General features: G+C 58.1%; 1 protein-coding gene across 4 annotated transcripts in view; it reads right to left on the bottom strand.

Moving 5' to 3' along the window:
* chd6 (chromodomain helicase DNA binding protein 6) overlaps positions 1-14178 on the bottom strand; it is a 35624-nt gene that overhangs the window by 7327 nt on the left and 14119 nt on the right. For all 4 annotated transcript variants that reach the window (XR_011181787.1, XM_069179640.1, XM_069179639.1 and 1 more), the window contains 26 exons: positions 13902-14036; positions 13458-13579; positions 12758-13001; positions 12308-12484; positions 11782-11925; positions 11114-11369; positions 10609-10819; positions 10147-10342; positions 9795-9959; positions 9037-9216; positions 8644-8754; positions 7816-8018; positions 7347-7546; positions 6965-7124; positions 6181-6270; positions 5840-5943; positions 5575-5704; positions 5008-5074; positions 4865-4919; positions 4493-4718; positions 4050-4258; positions 2145-3722; positions 1659-1810; positions 1011-1223; positions 421-879; positions 109-288 (listed from right to left, as the gene is read on the bottom strand). Coding sequence is in view for 3 of the 4 variants with exons in the window: in XM_069179640.1 (XP_069035741.1) it covers positions 109-288; positions 421-879; positions 1011-1223; positions 1659-1810; positions 2145-3722; positions 4050-4258; positions 4493-4718; positions 4865-4919; positions 5008-5074; positions 5575-5704; positions 5840-5943; positions 6181-6270; positions 6965-7124; positions 7347-7546; positions 7816-8018; positions 8644-8754; positions 9037-9216; positions 9795-9959; positions 10147-10342; positions 10609-10819; positions 11114-11369; positions 11782-11925; positions 12308-12484; positions 12758-13001; positions 13458-13579; positions 13902-14036 (5967 nt within the window). In the remaining variant the exon portion in view is untranslated. The remainder of the gene's footprint in view (positions 1-108; positions 289-420; positions 880-1010; positions 1224-1658; positions 1811-2144; positions 3723-4049; positions 4259-4492; positions 4719-4864; positions 4920-5007; positions 5075-5574; positions 5705-5839; positions 5944-6180; positions 6271-6964; positions 7125-7346; positions 7547-7815; positions 8019-8643; positions 8755-9036; positions 9217-9794; positions 9960-10146; positions 10343-10608; positions 10820-11113; positions 11370-11781; positions 11926-12307; positions 12485-12757; positions 13002-13457; positions 13580-13901; positions 14037-14178) is intronic.

The following is a 14178-nucleotide window of genomic DNA, read 5'->3' as shown; positions in this document are numbered from 1 at the left end:
CGTGGCCACGCCCCCCACCCCCTGTCCAGGGCACAGCGGGGAAACAGAGCCGAGCCAGAGGAGGGCAAGTGTACCGGGTCCTGCACAGCAGGGTCCGGGGACACTCACAGGGGAGAAGCCAGGCATCTCCATGGTGTAGTTCGGGTTCTGGCGGAGCCACTCCAGCAGGCTCTTGTTTGCCGCCTCTCGGTCCAGGAGCAGGCTGTCGGGCTGCGAGGGCGCCGGCGACGGGTGGTCAGTCGGAGCACAGCTGGACACCGCCGACGGCTTTGTGCCTTCTTGGCTGCTCTGTGAACAAGAGGCGACAGCGAGGTGAAAAGATCTGCTTCTGCACAGACAGCATCCCTGTGATGGCCTGCTCTTCAGAGGGAATGTGGGCGTCATGCCCACTGAAAGGGCCCCCCGCCCCTCCTGCATTACCTGCTCCGGGGTCTGCAGGCTCCTGCTCTTGGCAAACCTCATGTCCAGCCCCTCCACGTTCTTCCTGCGGCCCCTCCTCCTGCGCATCACTGCGTCGTCGCGCCGCAGGCTCCCGTTGATGATCTGGCCTGTGACGGGGTGGATGAGGCCGGCCTGCAGGATGCCGGCCATGTCCAGGCCCAGCGAGCCCTGCAGGGCACCCAGGGACTGGAGCTTCGGCGCCGCGTTGTGGCCCGGGTGGCCCATGTGCACCGCAGCGGCCGCCCCCGCCAGCCCCAGCTCGCCGGCCTTTGACAGGTCCATGGCCGCCTCCTGCCAGCCGTTCAGGACCAGAGACCCCCTGTGCGCCACCGGGATCTTCTCGGGACGGCCCGGCTTGGCGCCTCCTTCGCCATCGTACTCAAATGCCCGACGACTCCTCTTCAGCTCGGGCAGGAAGTGCACCCCCCCCAGGCTCTCCTGCAACGAGACGAGGCACTGATCGCAGCTCACCCCGGAATCATCATGTCTATGCAGCCCGACAGAGGCTTCAGCTGTCAGGACAACCACCTAACCTTCTGGAACTGAAACCTGTAAGAGCTCATAAATACCTTGGAGAGGTGGGAGACGGGAGCCCCAAGGCCGAAGTTCAGGCTCTGGGCTGACTGCACCCGTGCAGGGATGTAGTTACTCCTCGGGGCGCTGTTGGGCAGAGGGGGCGCCGACAGCGAGCTGGGAGAGTCGAACTGCTGGCTGGAGGAGGGCCACCTCCCCTTCAGAATGGCGTGGCAGATGCTGTCAATGCGGTTTATGATCACGCGGTCCTGAAAGAAGACATGCTTTCATGTTGTACGCCCAGGAGCAGTCTCGTGCCAGTCTTCCACCCGCTGGCTGGGAGATCAGCTGTATAGCTGCTCTTGCCAAAGACCTGCACTGGAAGCACAGCCAAATTCTAATTCTTCCCTGGGCTGAATCTTGCAGACAGAACAGAACAATGACAGCTGGGCTTGTCCTTTCATAATTACTGCCCTTTTACCTAAACTCCCACCTTTTACTTCAGGTCATCCAACAGACAGCACCACAGAATCAGGACAGCTGCAGTTGTAAGTTAAAGATGTATTCATCAGAAACTCCTGAACGACGACCCCATCTCTGCAGCACGCTCCCAGGTGCATGAGGACATACTTGTGCCCGTTTGCTCTCGGATGCCCCGGGTACATCGGCACAGCCTGGGTCCCAGAGCCCCACGCTGTACCTACCTTGGGCCACTCGGAGAAGGAGTACAGCGCCTTCTCCTGCAGCAGCTGGGCGATGGTGGGCTCGCGGGCCTCCTGCAGGCTCTCCGGCACCTCGCACGTGGCCAGGGGGGTGGAGAACGGGGGCTCCTCCGTATAGCCCTCTCCCAGGAGAGCTGAGGGGGGCACAGAGGGGCAGAGCAGTTATACAGGGCAGATGCTCAGCTCTGGGCCTGGACAGCCACTCTGTCTCTGCTTGCGAGAGGCTCGCCAACACTCAGAGTACCAGTCTATGCTAGCCTGCAGTTCCTTCTCACATCACTAACCACTCGACATGACCCGACCCGACCCGACGGTACCGGGTGTTCACCAGTTCACGCGCACTTCCCCCTTCCCAGGCTGCTCTGCGATGTGGTTCCTCGCACGCTATTCATGTGGAAAAACGCGACTGTGGCGGAAACGAGGGCTACTGGGGCTCCGGCTGTATTTCTGTGGCGGGAAGAGCAGTACCTGGGATCTGGGGCTTTTCCTCCTTGACCTCCTCCTTGACCTCTTGCTCCAGGGCGCCCAGCTGCTCCAGCCTGGGGGGCAGCAGGGTGCTCTCCGGCTTGCTCTCCGAGGGGAGGGGATCGGCAGGGAACTCCTCCTTGAACTGCGAGACGGCCTCTGTGCCCGGAGAGGCCGGGGGTGGCACCTGCGGGAGGGGCAGGGGTGGTGGAGAGGTGCAGCGGGGGGGCGGGTAGCTGTGCCCGCAGAGGGCGCTCTCGTCCTCAGCCTCACAGGACGGGTCCGGGACCACGGAGCCCGACTCCGGGCCCACCAAGCTCTGGCCGTCGTGCGACAGCTCCTCCTTGTAGAACTCGAAGGTCACGCTCTCCGTGCCGTCCCCCGGGCTGGGCACGCTGTGGGTGACGTCCGAGTCGCTCAGCTTCTCCTCGGGTTCCTCTGCACTGCCCGGGGCATCCTCGGGGCAGTGGTGGTTCAGGCTAATGTCGGGCAGAGAGAGGGCGGGAGGCACGTACTCGGGGGCACAGTGCGGCCCTGGACTGGCGGACAGGGCCGTCTGCTCCGGGGCGGGATCTGAAACGGCGATCTCCTTGAACAGCATGAAGCTGGACTGCAGGGGCTCCACGCTGGCGCTCTGCGAGTCGGAGCTGGGCATGCTGAGGCAGTCAGTCAGGGCGCTTCCCACGCGCGGCTCCTCGTGCGGCGCAGAGTCCATGAACTCCGGCCCCAGGATGGCGTCCGACTCGTTGAACATGTCAGCAGCCCCGGTGTGGTCGGCGCTGTCCCAGGGCGCCTGCAGCTCCTCCAGCTCCCCGGAGGGCGTCATCAGGCCCGTGTCCTCGCAGGGGTACTGCTCCCCCACCAGCACGTCGCTGCGCAGCTTGTCCGCCATGTCGCAGGGCTCGGTGCCGTTCAGCCCCCCCTGCACACCGTACGAGTTGAGCATGCTCTGCCCGCCGGAGGCTGAGTTGAAGGGGAAGCCGTTGAAAGCCTCCTTGGCCGGCTTGCCGTGCAGCGAGTCCCCGCCCAGGCCCTCGTGCTGCAGGGAGCTGAGCTCCAGGGCCTCGTCCACGTGGGGGCACTCCAGGTACCCCGCCCTGCTGCCCGGGCCCACACCCAGGGCGCCGCTCGCCTCTGCTCCCGCCGCGTCGGAGGCGGGGTGAGGGTGCGGGCCGGGCGCGGCGGCGAAGTCCACCGGCGGCGAGGGGCAGTGGCCCAGGCCCGCCTCGAACAGGCAGCAGTGGTGGGCGGCGGCCCTGGCGCCCGCCTGGCCCTGGGTCTCCTTCTGCACGTAGTTGCGGTGGGCCTCCAGGAAGGACAGCTGGGGGTCGTTGAGGATGTAGTAGTCGGTGCGGTTGAGGCCGTGCTTGGCGGCGCCGATGAGCAGGTCGCGGTCGTGCTTGCCGCACTCCCACCACACCGGCAGGTACAGGCTGGGCCGGCACAGCTGCAGGCGCTCGGCCAGCAGGGGGTGCCGGAGCACCTGCTCCCGGACCTTGCGCAGCAGCTCGATCCGGTAGAGCGTTCGCGCAGCGCGCTCCTCCGTGATCGGCTCCACGAACAGGGTCGGGTCCAGCGGCCCTGGAAAGACACGGGAACAACCCTGGAAATTACCGACGTCTCACAGTCCGGCACGGTGACAGCCGCGGTCCAGCATGCGTTCAGTTCCCTGGTGCCAAACAAATGATACAACCCTCAAGTCAGAAACGCCCGATGATCCTGCCTTAATTCACCTCAGTCCACACAATGTATTTAAAGCGCTGCTAATCACATATTCTTGTGCCATCTTTATCAACGCCATCCTGGAAGAGCGAGCTCCCGATTCTGTTCTTGGAGCAGAGTCGAGCGTGACGCGTCTGTGTACGAGCAGGGGCCAGGCCGGTTCCGCTCTCCGGACGTCCCGCCTACCTTCCTCCTTCCTGGGCGGCAGGCGGCAGGCCGCGCGGCACATGGCCACGAAGCTGCAGAAGTAGAGCTCCAGGCTCTCGTCCGTCTTCCTCTCCAGCCGCGCGAAGGAGCGGAACTGCGTCCAGTCGAAACTCTTCTTCTCCGGGCTGTACACCACGCCGAACGACGACACCGTGCGGTAAAAGTCGGCCTGCTCGCGCCGGGTCCACCTGCACGGACGGAGAGGAGAGACACCACAGCGGCGGTCAACCCCTCTACAGAAAAAACCGAAAGCCCAGGAAACCTGTTCTTTTTGAGTTCCTGCCTTCCTGACCGTAAAGCTAAGTGGTCAGAGCTCAAAATACTTTGTTGCCGAATAACATTTGACTTCAAACTACATGAAAACAAAGAAACACAAACAGATGCTCCAGGAAGGGGTGTGGCGAACAACGTCAGGCCTGCACCTCTTCTGCATCTCCAGGAACAGCGGGTCGGGTTCGATTGCCCTCCGGCGCAGCTCCTCCCCCACTGGCCACACGCCGCCGGCGCCCTCGCCTGGCAGCAGGAAGTCGGGGCGCAGGGGCTCCCTGCGGGTGAAGCGCTGGTACGCCGTGATCAGCCGCCTGAGCCGGGCTGTGAAGGCCGACCCCACTGGCCAGACGGCTCTTTCCTGCTCCGCGCTGTCCTGGGCTGTGGACAGGAGAGGAGGAGGAGGAGGAAGAACAGAGGCTCTTCACAAGCTGGGCAGGGGAGCGAGTGCGAATTAATCAGCGTCCGCGTGGCGCCCGAGTGTCCGTATTAATAACACTGCAGCCAGGCGAGACCAGGACACTCACCGGGAGCAGCAGTCTCAGCTTTCTCCGAGACATCATTACCGACGGCTGCCTCTTCCTTCAGGGGAAAAAGAGAGACGATGACACTCAATGACAAGGCGCTGCAGGAGGAAGAGAAAGGCCCAGAGGAGGGGCGTGCCACTAACCTCGGCCTGCTCCAGCGCGCAGCCTGCCTCCGCCTGTCTCTGGTCCTCCTCCTTGCCGACCTCAGCCCTGGAGACGACACGCAGAGACTGGAATCACGAGGGCGCACTGGCCGGGACACGCTCGTGTCGGGAAGCAGAGCTCTGCATGTTGCGGCCTGTCACACACTAACCAGCCCACGTTTGCTCTGGTTTATGAGCTTTCGGGACCAAGAATGTCAGGACTGCTCAGCCCGGCAGCTGCCCCTGAAGTATGTTTCTAGAACACAATGTCTTCAGCCACATCAGCCACTCTCAAGGTACACAGTACATGGTGGCAGTGTCCAGGGATCACTTCCCCGGGGGTCCCCGATGTTGCGAGATGCATTGAGGCATTTCATTGCCAGTTGTTAATGGAGATATTTTAATTGTTAATGGTTATTTTTTATGGCTAATTGCTCCAGCAATGCAGATGGCTGAATCTGTTCTCATTTTGTAGTGAGTCTGATTACATGTGTTATGTATCAAATCTGGGTTGTTTGGTTTTTCATTAGTTCCAATGTTAGTCTGTCATCCCAAGGAGCCCCTTGCCTGTCGGTGATGTCAGCTGTCCCCTCTCCACCCCCCTGCTCCACTGACAGGGCCATCTCGTCGGGCATCCCCACTCGCTCCAGGAAGCACAGCCTGGGGTCCACTCGCATGGCGTTATACCGCTCGTAGCCTGCAGGGGGCAGACACGACACCACACAGAAGACAGGCAGTCAGCCACATACACAAATTCCTACATAGCACAGGACTGACTCGGACTTCTCCAAGGCTTAAAAAACACTGGTTATAAAAAGAGAGCACAGCATACCGTGCTTGTGAACCCCGATGAGCAGAGACTTATCGGCCTCTGCGTCCCACCAGTCTGCAGGGATTTCCAGGTAGTCAATATCTGGTAGCACCACTTCCAGTTTACTGAAGAAAACGCAACACAGCTGCAATGAGCCTTTCACCTGCACATCCACCACAGACAACGCGCATTGATGCAGAACTAACCTCAACACATGCTAACGCTTCCCAGAATTTTTATCATATGCTTGCAGCATATGCTTGCCGTGTCTCATTGAAACATTGCTTTTTAAAGCACTTTGAGATCCTCTCTATTGAGAAAAGCACTATATAAAACATGAACAGAAAACCCAGTGAACTTACCTGGACGGTACGCCCTCTAAAGCCTGGTCTGCGGCCTCCCCTAGCACCTCTGCCTTCAAGTAATACAGCATCCGCACCCTGAGCAGGACCCTGGAAAGCACAGAGGACACCAAGAAAGGTCACCGTCTGGTATGCAGTGTAGGATGCCCAGCACTGGCCAACTACATCAAATACACCTTTATTTGACTCTCACATTTCCGAATCTTTGCCGATCCTGTCCATTTGGACAGTTAAGTTAAGTTTCATACACAAAAAAGTAATGTTTGATCAATTATTCGTTCAATTCTTAAAAATGGCTGTTTAAAAACAACTAAGAAAGCACAGAAGTTAGACAGCAGAGAGTGTCTGCGTGGACTAAGAGCAGTGCAGGAAGCCTGGAGGGTCTAAGAGCAGTGTAGCACCCCTGGGTGGGCTGAGAGCAGTGTAGGACGTCTGGGTGGGCTGAGAGCAGTGTAGGGTGGGCTCGGCGGGCTGAGAGCAGTGTAGGAAGCCTGGGGGGTCCAAGAGCAGTGTAGGACGCCTGGGGGGTCTAAGAGCAGTGTAGGAAGCCTGGAGGGTCTAAGAGCAGTGTAGGACGCCTGGAGGGTCCAAGAGCAGTGTAGGACGCCTGGGGGGTCCAAGAGCAGTGTAGGACGCCTGGGGGGTCTAAGAGCAGTGTAGGACGCCTGGAGGGTCCAAGAGCAGTGTAGGACGCCTGGGTGGGCTGAGAGCAGTGTAGGGTGGGCTGGAGGGTCTGAGAGCAGTGCAGGATGCCTGGGTGGGCTGAGAGCAGTGCAACACTCACTTGTTGCAGTGCTGTTTCAGGTGCTTCTTGTAGCTGTCATCATGCAGGACCACCTCTGGGTTACAGCTTGCCAGCCAGTCTGCATTCTTCATCTCTGGCTGGCATATCTGGTTCTTCATCTTCTTCCCTTTCCTCCCACGTGGCACTGGAGCGGACAGGCCTGAGAGACCGACAAGGGACACATCACACACCCTTCAGCTGTGGGTTCAGGAGACTGTCACAGGAGGGACGACGAGTTAAGAATTCCAAAGGGCTGTTTTACCGAGTTGCTTTACGATTTTGTGAGTTTAGAAATAGTTTAACCCTATACAAACGAAAAGAAACCAGTGAAACCAGACTAGGCTGGACAGTGCAGGGGCAGTAAGAGCTCAGCGTAACTCACCAGAGTGGTTCTGCAGAGCCTGGTTGTTGCCATCCTTGGTGGGCGTGATGAGATCCCAGATGAAGCTCTTGATCTTGTCGTCGCCCTTGTAGTGCCGCACACAGTACACCAGCAGCGCTCGGCACAGCACCTCCATGTCCCTCTCCGTCAGCTGCCACTTGAAGCGCCCGTGGTTCAGGATATCCTTCCACCGACCCCAGCTGTACAGCACAGACAGACACACTCGGGCTCAGTGCGAGCACTGCAGGATACGGAATAGCACAGACAGTTTGACAAAAGCCCAGATGTGGCATCAGCCACTTGTGACTGGGTGCAACATTTTGGATTTAAGAAAAGATGCCTTTTGGTTTAGGGAAAAATAAGTTTATTAAACTGCAGGAACATTATCATCCCTCGTCAGGCGTTTGTAGCTTTTTACACATTCTGTCTCTCCCCTCCACCCCATGTGCTGACGGAAACGCACACTCACCCAAAAATGAGCAGGTTCTTCTCGACCCGGAAGCACTCGGCGCGGAGGTAGCGGCGGTTCCGCTCATTGAGGCGGCGCGTCCGGCACGGCCGCTCCTCCGAGTCGCTGTCCAGCTCCGAGAACTCCATCAGCTCGTCGTCCTCGAAGGAGTTGTAGTGGCGCGTCTGCTTCCTGACCCTCGGCGTGTCGATCACCAGGCTCTCCTGCCGGGGGGCACACAGGGTCCCCAGGTCACAGCCAGGACACAGTGTCCCCCCCCCCACACCACCACCACCACCACCCAGACGCCGCACAGCGCCCATATGTCAACTGGAGACCATCTCCACCAAAGACTAATGCTGCAACTCTTCCCAGGGGGCTCAGGGCCGCGGGTTCAAACACCTAGCGCCGTCGTCACCTCCGGATAGGTGCTGACCTCTGTCTGCGCCCATCACCGCGGCCGTGTGAGGTGCACCTGCAGCCTGTGTGGGCCCACAGCTTGGCGCCCCTCTCAGCTGGCTCTGCTCCCCCAGCCGGGGTCTCGCTGCAGCACTCGGGAGAAGAACTCCAGACCACCACACCGCAGCCTGGGAAGGCTGAGCGACTTTATGCATACTGGAGTGTTAAAAAATGTAAACCACTGTACCTGTTTCCCAGAACAGGATTAGAAAACCTACAACACCAAAAATATACATTAAGAAGAAAAAACAAAAAGAAGATCACACAAATATTGCAGGTCTTTAGTGAAAATTCTGCACAGGAGCAACAGTACAAGGGCGACCAGTCCACTGGAGCAGTGGAGACAGACAGTAATGCTGAAAAGCCGCCGTATGCCGGCAGAGCCCTTACCTTTTCGGCTTTCGAATCTATCTCCAGCTCAGCAATCTTTGCCCACTTCTGCCAGAAGTTGGGGTCATCCAGAGAGATGTCCGTCCTGTTTCCAGAGGAGACAAAACTGGCCTGCAATACAAGACAGTTTCTGAACAACCTCTCCTCTCCGCCTGCAGGCCGACTGCTCTGCCAAGCCACTGCAGAGCAGCAGGACACAGCGACTCTCGCAGGCATCAACCGCAGGCTGACCAGCACACCAGCACACCACCACACTTCTTTTTAGAGGTTTTGCGTCATTAAAATCTTTTGGGAAGTTTTTAACACAGCTGCGTGTGAAGTGCTGCTCATGCACTCAAAAGCTGGGCCGGTGAGGAGAGTGTCCGGCAGACTGGCCGAGCGCGGTGGGTCTACCTTGGCGAAGGTGGAGCCCTTGCCCTCGGACTGGATGGTGATGGTCTGCGTGCGGCGCTGCAGGATCTGGTCAATATCTTCCTCGCAGAACTTGGATCCCTCATCCTCCTCATCCATCAGCGCCCCATAGGCACCCTTCCTCAGGAGGTCCTCCACCTCCATCTTGGACAGCTGCTGCACCTGCGGCATCACACACAGGTCGTCACAGAGCTGCAGCCCTGGGCAGAGGAGATCACACGGGGACCAGCAGGGGGAGCTGTAGGCTCTAGGAAACCCTACAGCCGGGCCGTCGGGCTTGGGTTCTAAGGCTCAGCCCCACTTTCCCCAACATAAGCTAGTTAAAAGAAACTAAATCTTAGCCCAGGTGAATGTGTTTAATGATACGTGAAGTTTCATTTCAAAGATAACACTTGATTCAAATCAGTTCTAAAATATTCAGGCCTGAAGAGGTCCTTTCTAGTTGGTCAAATAACTGGAACTATTAATTAAGTTCCAGTTTGGATATAACAAATGCCATAAGATAATGCAACATCCTGAGTTTGACAGCCTCACTCTGTACAGGGTGTCTATAGAAAACCCTTCATGTGACCAGACAGGTCATTTGTGAACTGAGAACACATTCTACTTTCCGATCATTACCTGGACTCTTGCTAACCAGGGCATTTGCCGAGTGCAGTACCTTGGTCAAGGGCATGACAGCAGAGACCCACCCAGCATTTGAACCCACGAGTCCAGAGCCTTGAGCCCTGCTCGCTCACCCCGTTGAGGCTGCCCTTGCGGTTGATGTCCTGCAGGACGGCCTTGTCCAGCCCCAGCTTCAGGCTGGCCTTGTCGAACATCTCCCTCTCATACGAGTTCCTCGTGATCAGCCGGTACACCTTCACCGCCTTGCTCTGGCCAATCCGGTGACAGCGGGCCTGGGCCTAGGAGACGCAGAACCAGACGGAGCAGACATGCTGAGACAGAAACAGTCTGTCCTTTCACTTCTCCCTCACAGACCAACAAGCGACACTGTCCCCTGCTGCTCCTACCCGTCTCCCAGAAAGCTCCTCCCCCTGGCTGCAGCTGCTCAGGCCGCGTGCCTACACGGCGAACGAGGGCGCCGCTCACCTGCAGGTCGTTCTGGGGGTTCCAGTCGGAGTCGAAGATGATGCAGGTGTCGGCGGCGGTCAGGTTGATGCCCAGGCCGCCCGCCCGTGTGCACAGCAGGAAGACGAAGCGGTCCGAGTCGGCCTTGCAGAAGCGGTCGATGGCCGCCTGCCGCAGGTTCCCCCTCACCCGCCCATCGATGCGCTCGTACGTGTACCTGCAGAGACAGCAACAGCGCCTGGAGCTCAAACACGGGTCCGAGCCCGAATCTCGGCTCTTTGTTCTTGTTCTACAAAAAAGTTCCCAGATTGGGTGGATGTATAATAAAATCAAAACCAAACTGGCGTTTCAATTTTATAAATTCTCCTCCCTTTCGAGAAACAGCATGATGAGAGCATTAAGATCCTAAGAAGCAAATAAAAAAAACCATAATAGATAATAATTTATGGGGGGTTTCAGTGTGGCCAGGCGCTGTCCCCTCACCGTCTCTGGATGAGGTAGTCCTCCAGGATGTCCAGGCAGCGCACCATCTGGGAGAACACGAGCACCTTGTGTCCGCCGGCAATCAACTTGGGCAGCAGCTTGTCGATCAGCACCAGCTTCCCAGCCGCCTGGATCATGGCCTGCAGCTGGAAATCAGCAGCGTCTGGGCTGTGCGTCTTCCTGAAGCTCTCCAGGATCTTCTCCTCTGCCCCTGCATGTGACAGCAAAGACATGGTCACTAGGGAGTGACAGCCCGCCTGTCGTCTGTTTCCTGCCAACTCCCATTCAGGAGGGCGGCTGTATGCAGGATCTGTGATGAGGTGGGAGGTTATGGGATACACTGGAGCACCTGTGACAAGGCAGGGGGTTATGGGATACACTAGAGCACCCGTGACGAGGCGGGGGGTTATGAGATACACTAGAGCACCTGTGATGAGGTGGGGGGTTATGGGATACACTGGAGCACCTGTTATAAGGCGGAGGGTTATGGGAAACACTGGAGCACCTGTGATGAGGTAGGGGTGGTTGCAGCACTTGCGCAGCTCCATCATGGTGTTGATGAGGTTGGGCATGTTGTGCTGGTTGGCCCCCTTGGCCAGGAAGGTGAAGTTCTTCTCCAGGATGGCCCTGTAGTATTTCTTCTGGATGTTGGTGAGCTCCACCTCGATGATGGTCTCCTCCTTGGGCGCCAGGTTCTTCTCCACATCGTCCTTCAGCCTCCGCAGCATCATGGGCTTCAGGATGGCCTGCAGCTTCTTGACCTGAGGGGCAGGGGACCGACACGTTACTGCCCCATCCGCAAACAAACTGCAGCACGGACAACTGCACGCGGTCGGAAAAGGACAGAGACGCGGACATGTCTTACTGGGCGGGTGACTTTCAGTTTCTTTCTATGCTTTAACTTCTAACTAGAAATTCAGGAAATTGACCGGCATGTGGATCTGCCCACCAATCAGCAGGTATGTAATTCGGATGAACATGGCCGAGCTCTGACAGTAAAAAAGATCAGGAGGAGGAAGGACAAGCCTGAGAGGAGGAGCTTGATTTGGCTGTCTGAGGTGGCGCCGTCTCACTCTACTCCCAGACAAGGAACACGACACGCAAAGCTTTGGAAACTCCGCGCCAAACCCGCCCTTGGCAGTCCCACTGGGGGCACTGTTCTCTCTCCAGCACCTGCTCCTCGGTCTTGAGGTCCCCGAACTCCTCCAGGAAGCTGCTCTCGGAGGGGAACTGCTGGGGCTCCAGGAAGTTGAGCAGACTGAAGAGCTCCTCCACAGAGTTCTGCAGCGGCGTGCCGGTCAGCAGCACCTTGTGCTCCTGTACAGGAGGAAAACAGCCGGTCAGATGGCATCACTGGCGTGTCCGCCTGCTGGTGGTGATCCTCCCACACGGAGCTCTGGGAATCTGTGGAGGGATGCGCTTTGTCCGTGTCATTTCCATCTTCATTAAATAAAGGTTAAAATAAAAAACACACAAGAGGCAAGAAGAGCAAAGGGGAACAAACACTACAAGAAGGGTAAATAAAGGAAGACTGCAATAGTTTGAACTTGTTGCACGTACTTCTGTGGATTGGAAATCGTCTTTCACAATGTAGCTTAGGCCAGGGTCAGTGCATTTCAGCACATACCGCAGGACGCAGGGGCTGGGGCAGGTGCGGGGGGCAGGGGCAGGCCACACACACAGATCCTCGCTCTCTCACCAGGCTCATGAGCTTCAGCCCCTCCAGCAGCTTGCAGTTCCTGTTCTTGAGGCGGTGCGCCTCGTCGATCACCACGCAGCGCCACTGGACCTTCTTCAGCTCCGGGCAGTCCGCCAGGATCATCTCGAAGGTGGTGATCACCCCATGGAACTTGAACATTCCAGCGAGGGGGGCGCCCTGCCGAGAGCAAGAGGCACAGCCATCGGACGAGCACCCGGCACTGCTGAACTCCCAGGCCGCTCTGGTCATTCCCCCTTCGCAGCCAGACCGAGTCTGCTCAGTCTCCAGGAACAACTGCCTCTTGTGCTCCAGCCTGAAGCTGAGAACCCCTCTGCTGCCATTAAAGGTACAGCTCCACCACAGCCCTGGCATGATGGGATGGCGAAGGGAAGCGGTCAGGAAGGCTGTGTGCGGAAATCAAGGCGTCCACACGCTCGTCGGACCACACACCTGCTCGTCCTTGTAGTACATCTCGTACTGCTGAATCATCTGCCGGCTGATCTGGCTGCCGTGGTAGACGATGACGTTCATCTCCGTCCAGGTGCGGAACTCCCGCTCCCAGTTGGTGATGGTGGAGAGCGGCGCGATGATGAGGAAGGGGCCGCGGATCCCCATGACGAAGATCTCGTACAGGAAGGTGATCGACTGGATCGTCTTGCCCAGCCCCATCTCGTCCGCCAGGATGCAGTTCTTCCTGGAGGGGCAAAGGAGATGAGCACTTTCACCTTTTGTGCGATCGCAGCCAAACAGACACGCTTGGAAAGGTCACAGGGTTAAAGACAGTCTGACCATCTCACCTTGTGATCTTCAAATCTGACTCTCAGCTGTGCGTTTTACTCCGCCTGAGGTCAGAAGGTTAAACTACTTCTATCTTATACTGAAGCAGTGTAATGCTTCCTCCAGGCCTAGAGCAGGCCTGTCAAACCCAGAGAAACTGTCCAGGCCCTCATCTCAGACCCCAGCTCCAGCTGGACACACAGACTCCGTGGGCAATGACAAAGACCTGACAATCAACTGGATCAATCGGGTAAATAAGAGTTGGGCAAGATTGAAAAATATCAGCCCAAGGCAGAAGGCCACTGGCCCAGTGCCCCATCAGCGCAGGGACAGGTGAGCGGATCAGCGTGCCCAGCCTCAGCCTCACAAGTACCTGTTGTACCAGTTGAAAAGCAGCCAGTTCATGCCCTCCAGCTGGTATTCCCGCAGCTCGTTCCCATTCCTGTAATCCCGGGACTTCTCCAGCTTCTGCCACTGCTCCGGGGGCGGGCGTTCCTGCAGTCGTACACGGGACAGCATGCTTTAGCAGTGAAGGCCGGCTCCAGCTCTGACCCCCCGAGCTCACTGCCAAGCCTCACAGCGTGACAAGAAGACCCACCAGGCCTCCTGAGACTCGGTGACCCACATCGACACCAGTGCGCCGGGGAGGTCTCTTGCTCTTACAAAGTAGGGCACAAAAGAAACGGCACACAAGGACCTGGAAAATAAAACGCCAACAGCCTCCTTGGCCTGATTCCGAACGGGGCCGAAGGCTCTGCGCCACAGCAAGGACAGGTACACAAGCCCAAGGTGTGTTCACACAGCCCCCTGCTCTCACCACTGCTTTCAGATCGGGGATCCTCCGGATTTCCTCGAACTCCCTGATCTTCCCGGGATCCACGTCCTCTCGCAGCTCCCAGGTGCTCTCCTCGTAGGACAAGGAGCACCACTTCACCAGGTAGTGTGTGACTTCCTGCGGAAACCCAACACCTCCAGTGAGTAAAGCCCCGAGGGGCAGCCACCCCAGACAGGCTCCAGCCCTCTGTGGCTCTGCGGCCTCACTGTGGGGTCCCGTCTCCCCACAGAGCGACAGCCTGCCTTTCCCCTGGGTCACC

The sequence above is a fragment of the Lepisosteus oculatus genome, chromosome 16 (assembly GCF_040954835.1).
Source record: "Lepisosteus oculatus isolate fLepOcu1 chromosome 16, fLepOcu1.hap2, whole genome shotgun sequence".
NCBI classification, from domain to species: Eukaryota; Metazoa; Chordata; class Actinopteri; order Semionotiformes; family Lepisosteidae; genus Lepisosteus; species Lepisosteus oculatus.
This window is presented reverse-complemented; position numbering and strand designations above follow the sequence as displayed.